Source organism: Rhipicephalus microplus, chromosome 1, assembly GCF_043290135.1.
Source record: "Rhipicephalus microplus isolate Deutch F79 chromosome 1, USDA_Rmic, whole genome shotgun sequence".
In the NCBI taxonomy this organism is placed as follows: Eukaryota; Metazoa; Arthropoda; class Arachnida; order Ixodida; family Ixodidae; genus Rhipicephalus; species Rhipicephalus microplus.
Window position 1 is genome coordinate 291,729,624 of NC_134700.1, and position 19,118 is coordinate 291,748,741.

General features: G+C 46.1%; 1 protein-coding gene across 1 annotated transcript in view; it reads left to right on the forward strand.

The window, feature by feature from the left end:
• The first annotated feature begins 7,647 nt into the window (after nucleotides 1-7,647).
• LOC119165726 (sodium- and chloride-dependent glycine transporter 2) overlaps nucleotides 7,648-19,118 on the forward strand; it is a 20,316-nt gene continuing 8,845 nt past the window's right edge. Inside the window, exons 1-8 of the mRNA XM_075868932.1 lie at nucleotides 7,648-8,094; nucleotides 8,189-9,183; nucleotides 10,784-10,918; nucleotides 12,144-12,247; nucleotides 13,462-13,586; nucleotides 15,560-15,672; nucleotides 17,111-17,293; nucleotides 18,227-18,326. Coding sequence (XP_075725047.1) covers nucleotides 10,865-10,918; nucleotides 12,144-12,247; nucleotides 13,462-13,586; nucleotides 15,560-15,672; nucleotides 17,111-17,293; nucleotides 18,227-18,326 — 679 coding nt within the window. The 5' untranslated portion in view covers nucleotides 7,648-8,094; nucleotides 8,189-9,183; nucleotides 10,784-10,864. The remainder of the gene's footprint in view (nucleotides 8,095-8,188; nucleotides 9,184-10,783; nucleotides 10,919-12,143; nucleotides 12,248-13,461; nucleotides 13,587-15,559; nucleotides 15,673-17,110; nucleotides 17,294-18,226; nucleotides 18,327-19,118) is intronic.

Genomic DNA, 19,118 nt, shown 5'->3' on the forward strand with positions numbered 1-19,118 from the left:
ATAGGACAGTCTTCTTGGAGATCAGGTAGCAGTTGACCGTCCGAATGCGTAATTTGAGAATGATCGGTTACTTTTTTTAAGACAAGGAAGTATCATGCGATTCATAACCGCTTTTTGGTTAAATCAACAACATGGTATATCTAGAAACAGTGAATGCACCGAAATGTTATTACCTTAATCCGGCTCGCAGGGATTCGCACCCGCGTTGATGTGGCAATGACTGAGTTGGTATACGTGAATTCTGACAGAAATGATGTGTCTGGTCACAGAGCGAATATACAATGCACGACGCAACCTGAAAACGTAGTTCGGCATGAATTCTTCACGTATTTCTGAAGTAGGACGCAGAATATCAGCAAAAGATAGCAGGGAAAAAGAGACGACACTGAGTTTTCACAAACTACAGTGGGTTCACGAACACCAGCACCGAAAGTAATATTTCCTTCAAGATGCCACGATTATTACCATGTTTATTTTTCCGGAAATAATAAATTTCGTCCCACTCTGAAACATTTCTCAAATTTTTTAGTCCCCATTTCTATACAGAGTCGCATGCCAGTGATATGTATATGCCGGCAAAAATCTGTTTTCCTAATAGTCTCTCTCTCTCTCTCTCTGAAAGTAGCTATTACAAAATTTTGATGCAGTACCTATACTAATTTACAGTTCTACAGGTCTGGTCTGGTGCAGTCTCCTATGCGCTACTGAAATAACCTGAAAACGTTGATCATTTTTTGCTTGCACGCCGTCGTTTTAGTCGCATAGAAAGAAGCATACCGAAAAGTTTTTCGAAAACCAAAAATTTACTTTGATGCACAAAGTGTTCCTTCCCTTGTGCCGTCTTTTATGTGATTCAACAACAGAAACAACTGCTCAGTCCTAAGTGGATTCCTTGTTGAGACCTCAACGGGTTTGCGTATACAGAGCTGTGCGAGGAGTCGTCGACCAACCATGTGTAGCTACTGAATGGCGTCGCGATGAGGTTCAGCACAACGAAGATCCCCCAACGACGTGCAATAAACTTATACTAAGAACTTTTATCTGAGGAGGCGATTCATGTGAAACTATCCACCTCCGCACAAGAAACACAACAGGCTTCAGGCATTGACACTCCGACTCTTGCTGGTCGGGGCATATAGTCCCGCACTCTTGCACAATATTTAGCCAGAAATTCAGGTGTCAAACACATGCGTGCTTTGCTAAGACTTAGCTATCTTTGATATACATTTTCTGGCGGTGCCCTGCGTTACGGGTTGAAGACGTTACATCGTCCAAGTGGGATGCTGCGCTATGCAGTACGGATTTAAGGACGCAGGTATATTTTGTTTGGTATTTCGTTTTGATATTTCGTGTGATAGTGGTTACGGACACCGGCGGCGGCGGCCAACTGCGCCGCCGCACGTGACTCTTGTGATATCATATCAGCTTTCGCTGTAAAAAATCCGCTGATATGATCACATTTTGCCGTGCAGAGAGCCCACGATGTGGCGGTCAGGCTTAGCCTGCCCGTCCCAGCGTGGGAAAAGCCCTCTGCGCGCTAATCGCGTGTCTTAGGACTCCAAATAAAGTTCATCCATCCATTAACCGCCGGTTTTATGGTCGATCCCACGTAGCGGGTCGGAGCCAAGTAGTCAAGGCACAAGCAAGCAAGCAAGCGTTAGCACTTGTACCGCTTGTACATTGTTAAGAATTCGGTAAGTATAGTGTAGTCTTAACCATGTACACGTAATAACGCAATGTTACTGGTGCACACTGTTAAGACTAACTGAGATTGCAATATTGCTATATTCGAAGGCTAACACGCTGCTTGCTTGCTTGCTTGCTTGCTTGCTTGCTTCCTTCCTTGCTTGCTTGCTTGCTTGCTTGCTTGCTTGCTTGCTTGCTTGCTTGTTTGCTTGCCTGTGCCTATATGTTGTGGCTCACACCCACTATAGGGAATCGACCATTATACTGGCGGTTAATCTTCAGCAGGCTTCGGTGTCTTCCAATTTATTTATTGATTTTCTTTATTGCATAGTCGCCAAATTCCGTAGTTCTTTTCATTCTCGACTACCTCACCTCAACATTGTTCCCTCTTTTTTTTTTACATTTAGCAAAATGTCCTGTATCAATATTTTAGCCAATCAGATTTCTGTCCCCTTCGACAGTGTGGGCACATGCCTTGTTTGGGAGTCCTATCATCATCGTTTTAGAAGAAGAAGAAGAATCAAACCATCGCCTCTTTCAACGACCAGGTTAAGTACTTGGAAGCTACGGCTTCCAGTGTTCTTTTTTTTCTGCTCAGGTCAACAGTTTAATTGTGACTTCGATCAGGCATTCTTGCACAAAGTGAGCTGATGCAGTAACGAAGTGGTGCTGAGAACCGTACGCTATTCGGGGCACAGATGGTTTCACGTAGATAAGGAATCCTGTACTAGGTACTCGTATTCACGAAACCTGGCCGGCGTGAATGCACTCCGTTATTAGTCGGTGCCTGGCGTTTCTTTCAAGTAACGATCGCGCCATAGTTCGACGTGTTCTCGAGCTATATATGCGCTAGACAGGTTCACAGCGAACACTACAGCTACACCAATAATTGCGAAAATAGGCTATACAGAACATTTTAATGAATCCGTGTAGAATCACAAGTACGCAACAGGATTGTGTAGAATCACAAATGCGCAGCATCAATTTTCATTTTTGTAATCTATCTATTGGAAAGGACTTCGCTCTTCGCAGCACTTGGCAGCTATCGATATAACAGTCTTAACTTAGTGACTCGGCGATCGCAAACTTAGAGAAATTGAGGGATTCGGCGTCGTCATACGCAAAGCTACCTGTTAATTTTTAGCAACTCTTTCTTCCGTTTATATGTGTACAGGTAAAGCTGATAAGTATGGTGCTTTCACGCCTTACACTATCGCATTCAGTAATACGACAGGGCATTTCATGCGGATCGAGGTCTTATCTAATCTCTATGCAGTCAGTCTTAAGTGCGGTAACAATTATGTAGCCCGAATGTGTTGCTGCGGCGTTACGCCGAGTCTTCTTTGCGGGCAATGCAGTGCGCATTGCGAGCACGGACGCTGCTCTCATTTGAATGACCCGCCCGGACGCAGCAGCCATGGCGGAACGAGACCAGTGGGGGAGCAAGTGCACTTTCCTCCTCTCCCTCATCGGAATGTCCGTCGGGATGGGAAACGTCTGGCGCTTCCCGTACGTCGTCTACATCAACGGGGGTGGTGAGCACGCTCGGCAACAATGAAGCAGCAATGCTTCCAGAGCGCCGTTGAATGGAGTCGTGCGACGTTTGCAGAGAGCAGTTGCAGGTGGCGCCACTAGCTCGGGCGCGTGTTGTCCTACTTTCTTTTACGGACGTGGCCTCCGAAATTGCGCTGGACGCGCAGTCTCGGAGGCCGTGCTATATGCGCCGTACAATGGTGCTTCACCACAGAGCCTGACCTGCAGTTCTGGGCGCTTGCTATAAGCAACCGTGGAATATAAGAGCTGGGCATATTCTCGGTATGTATAGCCATAAAGGGAAGAACACTGCAGCAGTGAGCGATGACTGTAGCGGTAAAAGGATCACTATAGCACTCGAAAGACTGGCTTTAGGACACGCTGCTTTGTGCCTTATCTTTCTGGCTTGCGCGGCAATAGCTATTTTCCCATTCTGGCCGTCGTTCAGTTGTAGTACTCCTCTTTCTGTGCTGCTGTACGCTGTACGCAATGTTCTTCCGCCTACGTAGGTCACTCGCACAGTAGGTGGCTCACATTGTCGTCACGCTCGAATGTACCACCTCGCCCAAATCTATGTCCTGCTATAGGGTTGTACGTTGATAAGCTGCATGCGTGCAGAACCGTGGCAGCTCGACGGAGACAGCTTGTTCTGAAGAATGAATCGTTAACAGCGAAATATTAAGAGAAACAACTTCAGCCGAAGTAAAATAAAATCGATGTACGTATGGTTGGATTCTATTGTGACGTAATTCTGGCAACCATTTTCAGGTACCAGCCTGGTAAGAGGTACTTCCATCGTGTTTCGTGAAAACTGCACGCACGGCGCGTAAATTTGGGTATGGCTTGCGAAGTAAATGCGAAATATTAAGTGTACCGTTGTTGTGGTTGTCTTCTGTGTGTGCGATATATAGCTTCAAACACCAGTGTCGACAAAAAAAAAAAAAAAGATTGTATCAAATATATTTTAACTACTTTAACGTCGTTGACTGGTAAAAGGCAAGCCGGGAAGCTACTTTCCCATCAAAACGAAAAGGACACAGGAGAAGCAATACTAGAAGGGGGTGTTATATGCCAGTGGGCGAAATTGTACAGCAGTCGCAGTCGCATGTCTTTTCTTCTAATGATGCAAAACATGTTTGCGTGTAAATATTTATGTATTTATTTATTTTTTTTTTTGTTTTTCTTGTGCTACAAAAGGCATACTGTTAAGGCTGGATAGATAGTCTTTAAAAGGCGTCATTTATATATATGCGCACAGCTGCCGAACAGCATGATGCGCGCGCCTGTCAATCGTGATAATTGGAGGTCACGCGTTATACCGTTGCGAAGGCTTGCCGTTGTTCGGGTTTCATTTGACGCTGATAGTACAGTAGAGCCCGAGTTACCGCGTAATGTGGCAAAATAAAAGCAATAAAGGAAAGCTGTTTAACATTTTCATCACACCTGCGCCAAAACACAAACATCCCGCTATTTATTTGCGTGTATGAGGCACAACCACCTTACAGTGAATCGACGTCCCTTATCTATTGCACTGACTTCTCTGCGATACCCTTCTGTACGCAGCGGTTTTTATCATGCTTTGCCTCATTCGTTTCCACCCCCAGGAGCTTTTATCATTCCGTATATCACGCTGACGATCATCGCCGGAAGACCGATGTACCTGCTCGAGCTTGTCCTGGGTCAATTTTCTGGTTACGCGCAGACGAAAGCATTCGACGGATACCCGATAGCAAGAGGCAAGCTGGAAGGGCTGAGTTTACTTCACTTCTTCGTGCGTCCTTTCTTTTTTCATAAAATTTATATGATTAATTTATCCTTGCGGAAGGCTAAGGAAACATGCTTTTCATAGCACTGTTCGTAATTGACAATGATGGACGAAACGGTTGATGAAAAAAAATGAAAATGAAATTTTAAGAGCTCGTTTTTTCTTGTTAAGCGCAACATTATTTGAAACTAGCAGAGAAGGCTTCGCTTGGCTTTTGTGTCTGCTAGTTCTAATTTGCGATGATAGAAGTGAATGATACTTGTGTGTTACAGCATGCTCCTTCTGCTGAAAACAGCGTGTTCTCGCGCCTATTCGACCGCGGAAGCAGCCGTTCCCCTGCAGCTAAAACACGAGTCCCCATGTTGCGTGGTATCTGTTGTTGCAAGAACGGGCGAAAACTCTTCGCTACAACGTGGCCGAATAGGCGCCAACACTGGCATAACGGGAATGCGGCATTAGCCCCGCAATGAGTTTGGTGCGAGTCACAATACCCAAGAATACAGTTACGAACTTCCCAACCACCAATAATGGTTGGGGTTATACGAACGAAACCCGTTATATCATCATGAGGGACCCAGGCTACTAAGGTAACCATTATGGCTCAACGTAGCATTGAAATCTTAACATAAGACTGATTGATCATTCACTCGGTCAAATATAGAATCAAATTATAAAACAAAACCATTCACAGAAAGGGGCTGGCATAATAATGCGAATAAATTACATCCATGTTAAAAGTACGTCGCTGCAAGCGCCAAATCTGCACCAAAACATTACGGGCATGACGGAAACGCAAGGTGTCGGAGCTGGATCCCGGTCAAGGAGGCTCGAAAAACTTCCGTGACGCAATGGACCGCCGTTCTGCACAGATTTCCGTATTCATCGACCTGCGTAGGCTGGTATAAGTTGCGCTGTCGTATATGAACCCATTGCGAAAAAGCAGACACCGGATAAAAAAAAATTTGATCGTCACACCTGATATTGAATTGCGACTCACACGTAGGACTAGCATGTAGCGTGCGTTGGTTTTAGTGAAAAAAGCAGAAATAAAGGAATAGTAAACGGTAGTAAAGAAATTGTTACGCGTGATATTTCAAGTGCTGCAACACAAGCTATACACTTAGCCACCACTCACCCCCGCCCCCCGCAAAAAAAAAAAAAACGGATAGGAGGAGTAGGATAAACTGAGCAAGCACAGTGGGCGCCCTATAAGTGGGCAATCGACTTGTTCCTCGTAGCCGCTGACTGTGGTCATCCCTCGAGTCCGTTCGATCAGGCTACGCTAATTCTTCTGGTCCGGTTCTCATAATTTTACCCTGCACTGTTCTTACAATATTGAGTGATTGCCGATGTGCCAGGTACACATTCACATACCGTATGTTATAATGTATCTATAAAGCATCACAGTGGAGCTCAACGGGTTCAGAGTGGGCGCCGATGGAAGCAAGCTGTTGCGTCGTAGTATTGCGTGGGGGCGAGACTGTCCTTCGCACATGCTGAATGCTTCCGGTTCCCTATAAGTTGTCCTGTGGTTCACAGTAGCGCCAAAGGTGCGCTACACACTTGGCGTGTAGCAAGTGACTGTGCATACAGCCGAGTCACTACCGTCAGCTTATAGAAGCGTGCCAACATTGCAGCACATCACTGGTGCTACGGTGACTAACAAGAAAACGAATTACACCTATCCTATATGTATTTATCTCAATTTATAAAAGAATACTCTTGTCGTTCGCACGGAATTCTCGCTAAACACAGATAGTTATTTGAAATTATCTAAACATCTTTAGAAACACGTTCTAAAGTTTTTGTTCGTGAAGTTGATACTACAGGGCGGTCGGTCACGCTGTCCCGCAGCTTTTATATGACTGATAGAACAAAGGGGAATTTTAAAGGCTTGCTTTCTTTTTTTCTTTCTTCGACATAATATTAATGATAACTAACAGATAATGATACCAAGGAAAGTATAGGCGATGTTATTTGTGGCAATTATGATATAAGTGTGAAGAAAGTAAGGTGGACAGAATGTTTACAAGTGTTGAAGGTTGCGTGAGTTGGTTCGTTGTTTTAAACTGGCACAGCGCGTTACAAGCGGCCGAGCAGACCGACACAAGAGGACAGAGCGCTCTGTCCTCTTGCGTCGGTCTTCTCGGCTTTTTTTTTTTTCTTTACTGTAACGCGCTCCACAAAGCACTTTTACCTGGAACGCCGCATTTTCCCACCCCCACATCCAAAACTTAACCGACCGCAGGCATTAATCCTACGCCTATTACAGACACACACGTACCCAAACCTTGCCACGCTTCACGTTTATTATCCCGATGCATACCCCAGCGACACATGCCCATCATGTGGACACACAGCGACACTCGCACACATGCTCTGGGAGTGTAGAACAACTCCTCCCGACTCTACCTCAAGCAAGTTGGAGAGGTCCCTCAGGAGCTCACTTCTCGCCGACCAGCAATGGGCCGTCCAGCAGGCCCACGAAGCGGCCACCAGGTACTCCCTGTCGGTCCCTATACGTGGGAGACGCCCGCTACGCGCTAAGCGCGTCCTGCAGGACTGAAATAAAGTTTTTTCATTCCATTCTATTCCAGCTCAAGATAACTTGCCAGTGGCAGGGACCGAACTCGCAGCATTCGAATTACGCTTCTTGTGCCAGCAAGACTTTTCGTTCACTTTCCTTTCTTATCATTTATATCATAGTTACTACAAATACAATCATTTATATTTTCTTTAGCATTATTACCTGTTAGCTCTCACTAAGCTTATAATATCACGAATCATAAGTTCAACAGCATTCAACTCCAACGCAGCTAAAGCACTGCTTTCACGGCTGAAGGATCTACATTAGAAGCGCTGCTTGATGTCTTTTTGAAACATTAAATCTCTAGTATGAATCGCAAAATGAAATGACTAGTGCCACTGCTGCAGGCGTGGGTTGGGCCATGGTATACGCCTCGGTGTCGTTGGCTCTCTTCAACAGCATGGTGCTGGCCTACGTCATCATCTACCTCTACTACTCCATGTGGAATCCCACGATGCTGCCGTGGACGCAGTGCGACCCCTCCTGGGCCGACGAAAAGTGCTACGTCAAGAAGGAAGGCATTGTGAGCAAGTATATTTTTGTAACAAAACAATAGCGCAGCATTACTGAGGCATTCAGCGGTTACATTGCTTTCTTTCTTCTCCTCGTTTGGCAAGTTTCCCTGCAAGGAGGTGGAACAGGTGGCACTGAACAAGTACAAGCCAGAATGGCTGCCCAAGATTAGTCAACTGCAGACTTTCGTACTACAGGCGGACGCCAACAGCACCTCTAACGGCACCGTCTTCGAAGGGAGGCCGCACGCCAGCAACTGCATTAACGCCACACAAATATCATCGTACCATTTTTACTAGTAAGAAATGTCTCCTTGATGCGTCACCTTTAGCTGTTGCGTATGACATCTAAAACAGGCTGCGTTCTTTAAAGCCGTAATAGGCGCACGCAGGGTTCCTCATTGAAGGGGGGGCTAACTTCTTTTCCTAATTTGATGTTGTTCGAGTGCAAATTACATGTTTCACAATGGATGAAGCAATTATAGTAATGGCGCGCTTCTCACGGTGGCCTGCCTTTGGTTCCCGCCCTTCTGGGAGAAAAAGTGGGAAGTAGGGAGTTCCTGGAATGTAATATCAGTGGTCTTCGGCTGCCATTGTGCTTAAATACCTGATTACTAGTGACTTAGGGCACATTTTGCGCCCCTTTCTCTCGATTCAATCACCCCCCCTCCCTCGGTCTTCCTGTGTACAAGCATACGAACGCCACGGATATTGAAGCGTACGGCACGACGACAACAGACAAAAGGCGAGTCATATGCACACATGGAATGCCGCACCAAACGATGTTTATTATGAAAGGACCGCAGTATACTCACGCTCCGTACTGTCACAAATAATCATTGAGCAGACCCATTGAATTAATGCTTCCTTGGCGATAACTTTATCGAAGCCACGATAACACACCTATCGCCTGCTTCGATTATCCTGTCGGCCGATAATTCTGGTTTTTTATACTGTATCAACGTAGCAAGAGGGTGCTCGGATTCAGTCCCCAAAGCAGAGATCCCAATTCGTACCAGGCCCACCTTGTGCTCGCCGTAGCCCTTGGCTGGTGTTGCGTCTTCGTCTGCGTCCATGATGGCATCAGGTCACTGGGAAAGGTGAGCCTCTCTAGCCGCCACGACAACAGCTATTGTGCAGAAATATTCCTCGCTGGAAAGACTTATCTCATGCTACACGATGAAATAAGCAACCAACTACTTGTTATGAAATTTTGGGGATATGTCCTGAATAGTTTCTATGCCTTAAGTAATCTTTATATATATTTCAGATATGTTACTATATTATTAGTTTAAGCTAAGTCTTTAATAAGAATGGAGTGAGTACATTTGGCAAGCACTCTCAAATCATGAACGGTAGATTGTATATATCTTTCAAGAGGAAGGTATATAACAGCTGCATATCGCTGGTAATTACCTATGGAGCAGAAACCTGTAGACTTAATAAGAGGGTCCAGCTTAAATTGAGGACGATGCAGCGAGTGATGGAAAGAAAAATTATAGGCGTAACCTTAAGAAACACGAAGAGACAGAGTGGATCAGGGAACGAACCAGGGTTAAGAATATCATAGTTCAAATCAGGAATAAGAAATGGACATGGGCCGGGCATGTAGTGCGTAGGCAGGATAACCGCTGGTGATTAACTGGATTCCAAGAGAAAGCAAGCGGGGTGATGGGAGACAGAAACTTAGGTGGGCAGATGAGATTAGGAAGTTTGCGGATATAAAGTGGCAGCAGCAAGCGGCGGACCAAGTTGACTGGCGGAACATGGGAGAGGCCTTTGTCCTACAGTGTAGATGATTATGATGATGATGATGATGATGATATAGGTCCGTGAATGTGCTTGTATGTGTACTTTTATATAGGCCGTCTTGCACAGCTAGTTTGTTATTGTAAACTTCGATGGCGCCCCCGCACCGAAGCACCACGGCCATGATGTGGCGTGTGGCGGACGTGGCCCTGCAGCCTACAGCGAGAAACGGTGGTGGTAGTGATTCGTGAAGAAGGAAAAAGGCACCTAATTTCTGTCAGCCATAAGATGACATGGCGCAGTGCTTAAAAGGAAAAAAAAGAGAAACAGGTGGCGCGGACTATGCGCTGCGCCCGCTTTGCTGGCCTTCGACCCGCGGGTGGGGCAACCATAGCATTTGCTGAGTGTGCTGCCTGGATAAGGCAGCGACGATGGTGTTGGTTGTGCAATGGCGCACAACCAACAGCGCTCGTGTTGCCAACGGCAACACGAGCGATAACTGTTGAATCTGTTTATCGGTCTCATAAACTGTCGTGGACGAAGCTTATCGTTTGTAGGCAGACCGTTAGGGACCCCTGAAACCATGGTGCGCATGGGCGTGCAAGTGGACATGTCATGCGTTTTTTTTTCCTGCTTTTCGCGGGAATCATTCATCAGCCTGACTACGCCCACTGCAGGGCAAATGCCTCTCCCATGTTCTGCCCATGAACCCGGTCTTGTGCATGTGCTTCCGGTTGTGACGTTATACATCTCATCTTCTTTCTCCCTCCCACGCGTTGAACTGCGCTTGAACATGAGAGCGATTTGAACAGTTTTCAAAGCTATGTTGCACTCTACCAAATTTTTCTCAGCTTGGACGCCGATCCAACCGGCGATGTCTGTTTGGGCCCAGACACCGTCGGAGGTGCCCCACAAATGTCATTGTTTTATTTTCACGCGCGTGTCGTCAAGGTGATCTACATAACTACTACACTGCCGTTCGGGCTGCTGCTCATCATACTCGCTCGAGTGCTCGCTCTGCCAGGAGCGTCTATGGGGCTCAAGTTCTTCATCGTTCCCAAGTGGAGAGAAGTTCTCTCCGTCACGGTACGTACCTGCGTGTTCTGTGTGTCCTCATTAACAACAGAGATACACATTTTCGTATTTTCAGCATTTGAACACTTGCACAATTTTAAAAGATAATACTGTGAAACACGCAACAAGCAAGGAAGGTCGTTCATGACACCTCTCATTTGGTGGTATATCAGTCTGATCGTGTGACGAGGTGCTGCTATTGACACCGATTTGCACGTCTCAATTTCCAGCCTCGATTCATCAGCCCATGCGTGGTTTTAGACTAGACGTCACCTGTCAATCATCGCGTGACGCCACTTGTCGTTCCAACTGACCGCTGTTACCGCAGCACCGAAATTGTACACGTTTCCCGCATGGAGTTTTTCACACGACGTTCCTCGTCGCCTTGACTCCCTGCCCACAGTGGCCAGGCTGGCTGCTTCCGCGTTCGGGGAATTATTGTAGCGCCTATTATGCGCTTCATCCTCACCTGAACAGCAGGTAATCATTATCTGTTTTGACTTGCAGTCATCATCGTCTTTGTACGTGCGCTTCATCTTCAGGTCCGTGGCGCTTGTTTGCTCCCGAGTTCACGGCCAATGAACCTCGTTACAATGGAGCATTGGGGTGGGAGTAACGAGTAAAACTCGCCGATATCGCCTACTATACGTGGCACCAAAGATATTTTTACCGGCGAAGCTGGCCTTCTCGGGGCTTTCATGTCCGGGGACTGTCGCAGATTGTAAATTATGTAGAAATTTATCCACAGAAAATGGGCAAATCTCACCGTAAATCTCATCACTCCTCCCAGCTGATTCAACTACACTGCACGCCACCATCTTCACAGTTTAATGAGTGGCCACCAGGAGGAGCTGGCTGAATTTTGGTTGAACATCCTTATATAGTCAAAACTAATTAAGCTATATAACGCACCTTTCATGCGCAACGAAACTTACGTTTCAAAGACTCGCTATATGAGTTCTTTCGGAGGTACATAATCTTCCGACAGCCAAAGCCTTTCGATGCCATAATTAACGCCTCTACGACGCGCTGATACTAAACACACTGAAATTATCCACTCTTTTTGTGTTCACATTTAGGCACACCGAAAAGAGCTCTAGAATAACCAAAATTGCCGCAGAGCTGTTCGGGCTATGACAGTTTCGCAGCCTACTGACTGCAGTGTTTAGCAGGTGTTCATGCGTTGTTGTTCCTCTGCTTATCTTGATCTGTGACGTGCGTTATTCCGTTCTTCTAGCTTTGGGGGAGAGCTGCCGAGCAAGTGATCCTGTCGCTAGGCCTGGGATACGGCACCGTCATCTGTTATGCCGGCTACGGCAGGATCCGAAACAAGCTCATAAAGTATGTATTGCCTCGCAGTGTCTTGACGTCACGAAGAGTGTGGAACTGCGAAACAAAGGTTCGTTGTGTTAGTGACGAGAAAGCTGGGAGGCTGGGCAGGAAATCGCACTGGTAGTTAAAGTGATAGATTGACTGCCTGTTCCCTTCCCAGCGCCGCCACGTGTAGTCTTTTTAATGGTGAAAAATTATACCGCGACCAGGCACTCGATGGTGTGGGCACCCTGCTCCCCCCCCCCCCCCCTTTAATAGTGCCACACTTTTAGTGGCTTACAGCAATTAGCAAGCTTTGTTTTTCAGTTGGTCGACTCAGATCAATTCGCTCCGTGAAGGAGCGCTCCCGTTGATCCGCCTATTATTAGTTACATACTAAAAAAAGAAAAATAAACTAAGCTCCGCTCACAGCTGTTGCCGTTCTTTACAAGAAGAATATATAATATATTATACACCCCCCGACACCTCCTGAAGGGGGGGGGGGGCGAAGGTTCATCGCAGTGTTCCCTACCTATAATGTAAATGTGTACGGGGCTGGCTTTGTGCCGCTCCCCTGCCCCCTCCTACTCGTGCGCACGCTTATGAATATAGATCATTATCAGTATGGCAGCGCGCGTGAACGAGCTTATCTGGACGTCCATATATTCCTCTTTAAGGCAGCCAAGTTTAATTAAAATTCGGATGACAACTTGGCATACACTGAGTGCTCTACAATGAAAGAGTGGTATAGTCTGTTTCGACAAAAAAATCACCAATGATAACAAAAAAAAAACACACGCTGAAATCGCCGATCTCCGAGTACCGCCAGCGGTAAATGGTGTATGTAAATAGCTCGCCGTTAGCAAACAGATGAGCGTACGTTTTATGGCTGAGTCGGCTCGCACCGCGCACTTCGGAACAAGAGGTCGTAGGTTGGACTTCAAGCGAAAGAACTTTTTCTTCTAGTTTTTCCTTTCCGATCTTTTAATATATATTTTACAACGTCATACCTGCGACGGAAATACATCAGTGGAGCCATAAGGGACCTCGGCATAAAACATTTTCGTGTTCAGAAGAAATGGAGAAAACAGGATTGCGACACGTGAGATAGACGTCAAAAAATAAGCAGCGAAAATGGTGCTATTTATTGTTAGAGCGTGGCATTAATGCTTACGTGCGACTCGTGCACCCCGCAGACAAAGCGTCTACTCATCAACTCTTTTTTTTTTTCATCTTTTCTGCAGTGACCTAGAGATTATCATCGTGACGCAGTTCTTTGCAAACTTTGGTTTCGGCCTCGTCATCTTCTCCGTACTTGGTTTTTTGGCATCTGATCTAGAGATATACGTCGAAGACATCATCACTTCCGGTAGAGTTCATCGATATTTCTGAATATCGATATGACGTTGACAGCGTAGTGTAGTTGTATAGTTGCTCATAACGTTCTGAAAAAAAAAAAACAGTTGCAAAGCCGACAAGAGAAGCATTATGCGTGCTCAATGTGTCTGATTGATTGATTGATTGATTGATTGATTGATTGATGAATTGATCGATTGACAGTTTAAATGGTCGCTAAATCGGCATAGCTCGTGACCTTACCGCTATTGTTCGGATTTAGACTGCGTGATGAGGACGAATATCGAAAGGTCTTGAAGTCTGCACGTGACCAGTTGGCTTGGATAATTTTCGAGAGATCTGATGATGAGCAGCTAATCATACGAGGGTCTCGGTACATGCTCCAAACATGCGTCGCATGATGTCCTTAAATAGTGGAGCTGCTCAAACAGCCCCTACGCCACCTCCGATAATTTGTTTTACGATTCAAGCAAACGCGTGCATCGAGTTCAGAATGCCGTCGCGATCAACAACCCAAATGCGGCAACGGGAGGAGCTGAGAGCGCGTAACAAATCCCGAATTTCTTCTCTTCTACGTGCCTTTCGGTAATCTCCTGTGTTCGTCGTGACGTCAACATTTGCGCCTGTTCATGTCATGCACAACTACGCACTCGCCGCTCTTTCTCCTCGCGCGGTGAGGAGGATCACTCGGTCAGAAGGAGAGGTGAGCCGACGAACGGAGAATTGCGAAGGAAAGGGCGAAATGAGTGAGTTCCTCATTTGGATCATCAGACGCGTGTAACTTCGCTGTTAAAGAACCATTTTGAAAAAGTCCTCCCAGCTACGTGTTCGGGGTAGATCCGTGCATAACTGCAACACCATAACTAAATATCGACCTTTGGGCGATTTAAAAGCCATTTCCGCCTGGAAAAACTCCGTTGTCGGCCCGCATTAACTGGTTGAGCGAAAAGAAGCCACGCTAAAAGGGGAGCCTAGCCTAGCTATGCCAAGGCATAGTGTAGTAGCGAAAGGAGCGCAGTGTAATCTAGCAAGAGGTTTGAAAAGGGGAGTTAGGATGAGGGAAAGAGGGTAGAATAGAAGAGTATCATAGCCTTGTATAGAGGGTGAAGCATAGCTAAGCGTAGCCTTGTATAGTATACTATAGCGAGCGGATACGAAAGGGAAGTGAGCGTGACGAGGAGTGATGCGAGGGTGATGTTGAAGACAAAAAAGAAATAAAGACATGAAAGCACAACGTAGCCCTGTAAAGTATAAAGAGGGGATGTGACAGGGAAGCGGGGCAAATAGGGGAGAGGGTAGAAAAAAAAAGCAACGCGAGGGAACACGCGGAGAGGGTGAAGATGACAGAAAGGAGAAGGTTAATGTCACCAGCTGCTCGGTTTACTGTCTTCGCACTGCTATTGTTTTGTGCTGTTTTAATTTGTGCTGTTTTTAACCAACTTTCTAGACTTCTGACACATTCATATTCTCGTGCAGCGTGCTGCATTAAATCCCTTTCCTTTAACCCCATAGTTCTTCTCAAGGTTAAATTATGTTTTTTTTTAAGTTTTACGTTTATTCTGATTGCTTGTCTCCCTGCCTCAATTTCTTTATTTACTTTGTCAAACGCCCATTAGCGTAGTCAGGTGGACAGGTATGAGAGTTCATACCCCCCTCCCCCCCACACACGAAATATTTTTGATTTTTCATGTGTATATATATCTATATACACGTACCCATGAAAATGCACACACTGAATTATATAAAGCATTGTTGAAATCCCCACATCCCCGAAAAAAAAAATTGTTTTCGTTTGCACACCTGCAAAGGCTCCTCGTCAACGTGTCTAGTGAGTGACAGCTAGCATCGTGGAAGTGTTTTTGTTATATTTTGGGCATATATACATAAAATATCAGTCAATTATTGTTATAATTGCGCTGACAGCTAGCTGTAAACACGGAGCAGTGTGTATGGTTTCAGTGTTGACCTTCCCATTGCTTCTCGCAGGCTTCGACCTTGCCTTCGTGGCATATCCGGAGGCCGTGAGTCATTTCAGGAACGCTTCCTTGTGGGTCGTCTGCTTTTACGTGTCGCTGTTCTGCATGGCGCTGAATGCGCAGGTACATACACACGATATGTTCGCATGATGAATAGACATCTCGAGGTTCCGGGTTTGATTCCAAGCCATGGCAGCCGGATTTCGGTGGTGGCAAAGTGCAGCAGTGGGTTTGGGTTTTGGTGCGTGATAAAGAACCCCTGGGGGTCTGAATTATTTCATAGTCGTCTACGACTATGACGTGTGTCATAATCATATCAAAATTTGAACTCGTAAAACCATAGGTATTATTATTATTATTATTATTATTATTATTATTATTATTATTATTATTATTATTATTATTATTATTATTATTATTATTATTATTATTATTATTATTATTATTATTATTATTATATGTTGATAACACCGTTCTCGTTGTACGTTGTAATAATGATGATGAAACAACTTTATTTATGAAGTCTAGGGAAGTTGATTAGGGGCAAGCACAATGCCGGCATAAGGCATCTGGTGCACGATACCTGCCGCCTTAAACCCGTGTCCTCGGGTGGTATCCTTGGCTCGCTGGACGGCCCATATTTTGATCTTGTATTGCGGAGCCAGCTCCCAGTGCCGGCACTTGGAGTTGGCTTCATTTCAGTGCCCTGCGGTTGGAGACTGGATCCTCGTGGTCGAGGTGTGCTTTGGGATCTCTGCTCAAACACTCCTATAGTGTGTGACTCAGTGTTGCTCTAGCATCACACGCCCTCTGCATTCTAATAGAGATCAGGGTAACACAGACGAAATATCAAGGGTTTATGTGTAAGTGTGTGTTTACACTTGTCAACATGTATCCGCCTGCTTTGTGCTTAATCTGTGGTGTGGCTGCGGGTATTTGCGTCTGGCTAGCTTGTATGGCTGTAAAAATAAACCACTTTGCAGCGTCAGGTGTCGAATGTTTGCCCACACTTTTTCCCGCTTACGTCTTCGGAATGTGTCATACATCGAGGTGTATCACGTGAAGTGGCGCGTGCTGCGTGCCTGTGCCAGCCTATATACAGGTCCAGGAAGCAGAGGGTTATCATTCTAATGATAACCACCACACACGCGTGCAAATAAGTATCGCAAGGTGGGAACTTTTCTGTGGAAATGATTGCTAGAGCATTGGCATACACTAAGCGAGTGTTATCCTCTGCATCCGGTAAAACCGGTGCACATATGTTATCAATCGTTCCAACACATGTGACAAGCTCCTCCTGGTTTGAACGATTCCCGTGAGAACTGTTTCGTAGCAATGTCTTGCGCTCCATTCTCTACGCACTGGTTATCATAGCGTTAAAAGATAGCCGGTCCCGTAGATAACACTGGGGAATATCGTTATTATACCACTGAAAAGTGCTCAATGCACGAGCAAAATAATGGCATTGGAGAAGGCATCAACCACTATGCCAAATCGTGCCTGACAGTGTGTAAGATAACCACCAGAGCGGCCACCCCATTGTTGGGCGGTGCATTAATAGAAACAGCGTATGCAACGCTGGATGAGTGCTGCCCCTATTTCGCTTACACAGTGCGCCACCGTTCAAGCCGTGCTCAGCCCCGTGCGGGACGAGTTTTCTCCCGCCGTGAGACCTCGTCGTTGGGTGCTGGCTGCCACCGGCTGTTTGGCGCTCATGTTCTTCGGGTTGCCCATGACACGACAAGTGAGTTGGCACGGTCAATGGGAGTTCAATATACTACCAGCGCAAGAACACACCGACAAGAAAGAGGCCGATGGACTGCGCTGTGTTCTGTCCTGTTTCTTGTCCTTGTGTGATAGTGCCATGAATTTTCAGTAAGGCCAAGCCACTATCCTTGTGAATGCGTTCCCATTCTGGCAGCCTACGTTGACAGCTAAATAAGAGCACACTGCAACCGCGAACCTCGGCTCCGCGTCCGAGTAATTGAAAGCATTTTGGAAGACGCACATGTGGGGTGCGATGTCATCTCACGCATGCACAGCTCATACCTGCTATTCTGGTATACGCAATTTGTTTGCCGTTTATACCAGAAGTTCCATTCCTGACCACGGTGGCCGAATATCGATGGGGACGAAGTACAATGACAACCGTGCACTTGGAACAACCGTGCACGTAAAAGAAAGAGCCCCAGATGGTCGAAATATTGTCACGTGGTCGTGACGGTGCAAGAGACTCCAGCAGAACTTTGAAATGCGTGACCCTTTCGTTGTCCGAAGTTGTTCCCGGGAAACAGTACGTTAAATTGCAAGTGAGCAATGTGCTTTGTACGTATACACAGATTGCGTCGATCAACTGACGCATTTATTTATTTTGGACTGAATCCAAATTTTTTTGGACTTTATTTATTTTGGACATTTATTTTGGACTGAATAAACTGAGGAGCAACCAACAGCGTCTGCATATATTAACTCTACAATGTTCGCGTTGCGCACGTAATCTCATCGGAAGGTTCCAAGATTCCTAGATAGTTCCCATTCAGTCGGTCATGCTTTGGGCAAGGCAGCAGTTACATGGTTATGAGTGGTAACATGGAAACAGAATGAAAGCAGCACGTGTGGCGATATCTTAACCCGGAGTCCGCATTGTGGTGTGTATTTCTTTGCTCGTTCTCTGCAGGACGGAATCTTCACATTGAAGATGTTCAACGCCAATTTGGGTGATCTGTTGCTGCCGATGCTGGCGTTATTTGAAACCTGCTTCGTCGTGCACGGATACGGTGAGAATAAGAAGGCGACCATTCACGATGGGTGCAAAAAAAAGTGCGTTATTGTGGGTTTGATTTGTTAAGAACCAGTAAATCAGTCGTGGGGCGTGCAGCAAATCGAATCTCCATAGTGGGTGAAAAGTTTCGAAATAAGTTTTACCGGGCAGGCTATTTTTGCCGTGTAATGAAGGCACCCACTGCACTCAAGCATGATGCACTAATCTCTCAGAATTGCCCCGCCGCGGTGGTCTAGTGGCTAAGGTACTCGGCTGCTGACCCGCAGGGCGCGGGTTCGAATCCCGGCTGCGGCGGCTGCATTTCCGATGGAGGCGGAAATGTTGGAGGCCCGTGTGCTCAGATTTGGGTGCACGTTAAAGAACCCCAGGTGGTCTAAATTTCCGGAGCCCTCCACTACGGCGTCTCTCATAATCATATAGTGGTTTTGGGACGTTAAACCCTACATATCAATAGTTTTGACAAGTACAACCCTAGAAATTGATGTCCAGTCTAGATGCAAAAAAAAAAAACAAAAAAACTCGGGGGTCCCTAATGCGGTCGCTTTAGACGAGTCGAAAGTGCAAGCCACCTTCTCAGTCAAAGTATTTTATCCTCCTTTCCGCGTCCTTCCTGCACCTTATTAGATTTTCGCACGGCCTCCAAGGTTGGAGGCATTGCAAGCGTTGCGCACTTTTAGACTGCCTCCGTGATCGACGCACCTTTACCCGAGCGATGATGTTATTGGATGACTTCATTGGGACATAATGAAGTTACGTATTTGTTTACCTGGGGCGTAATGCTGATGTC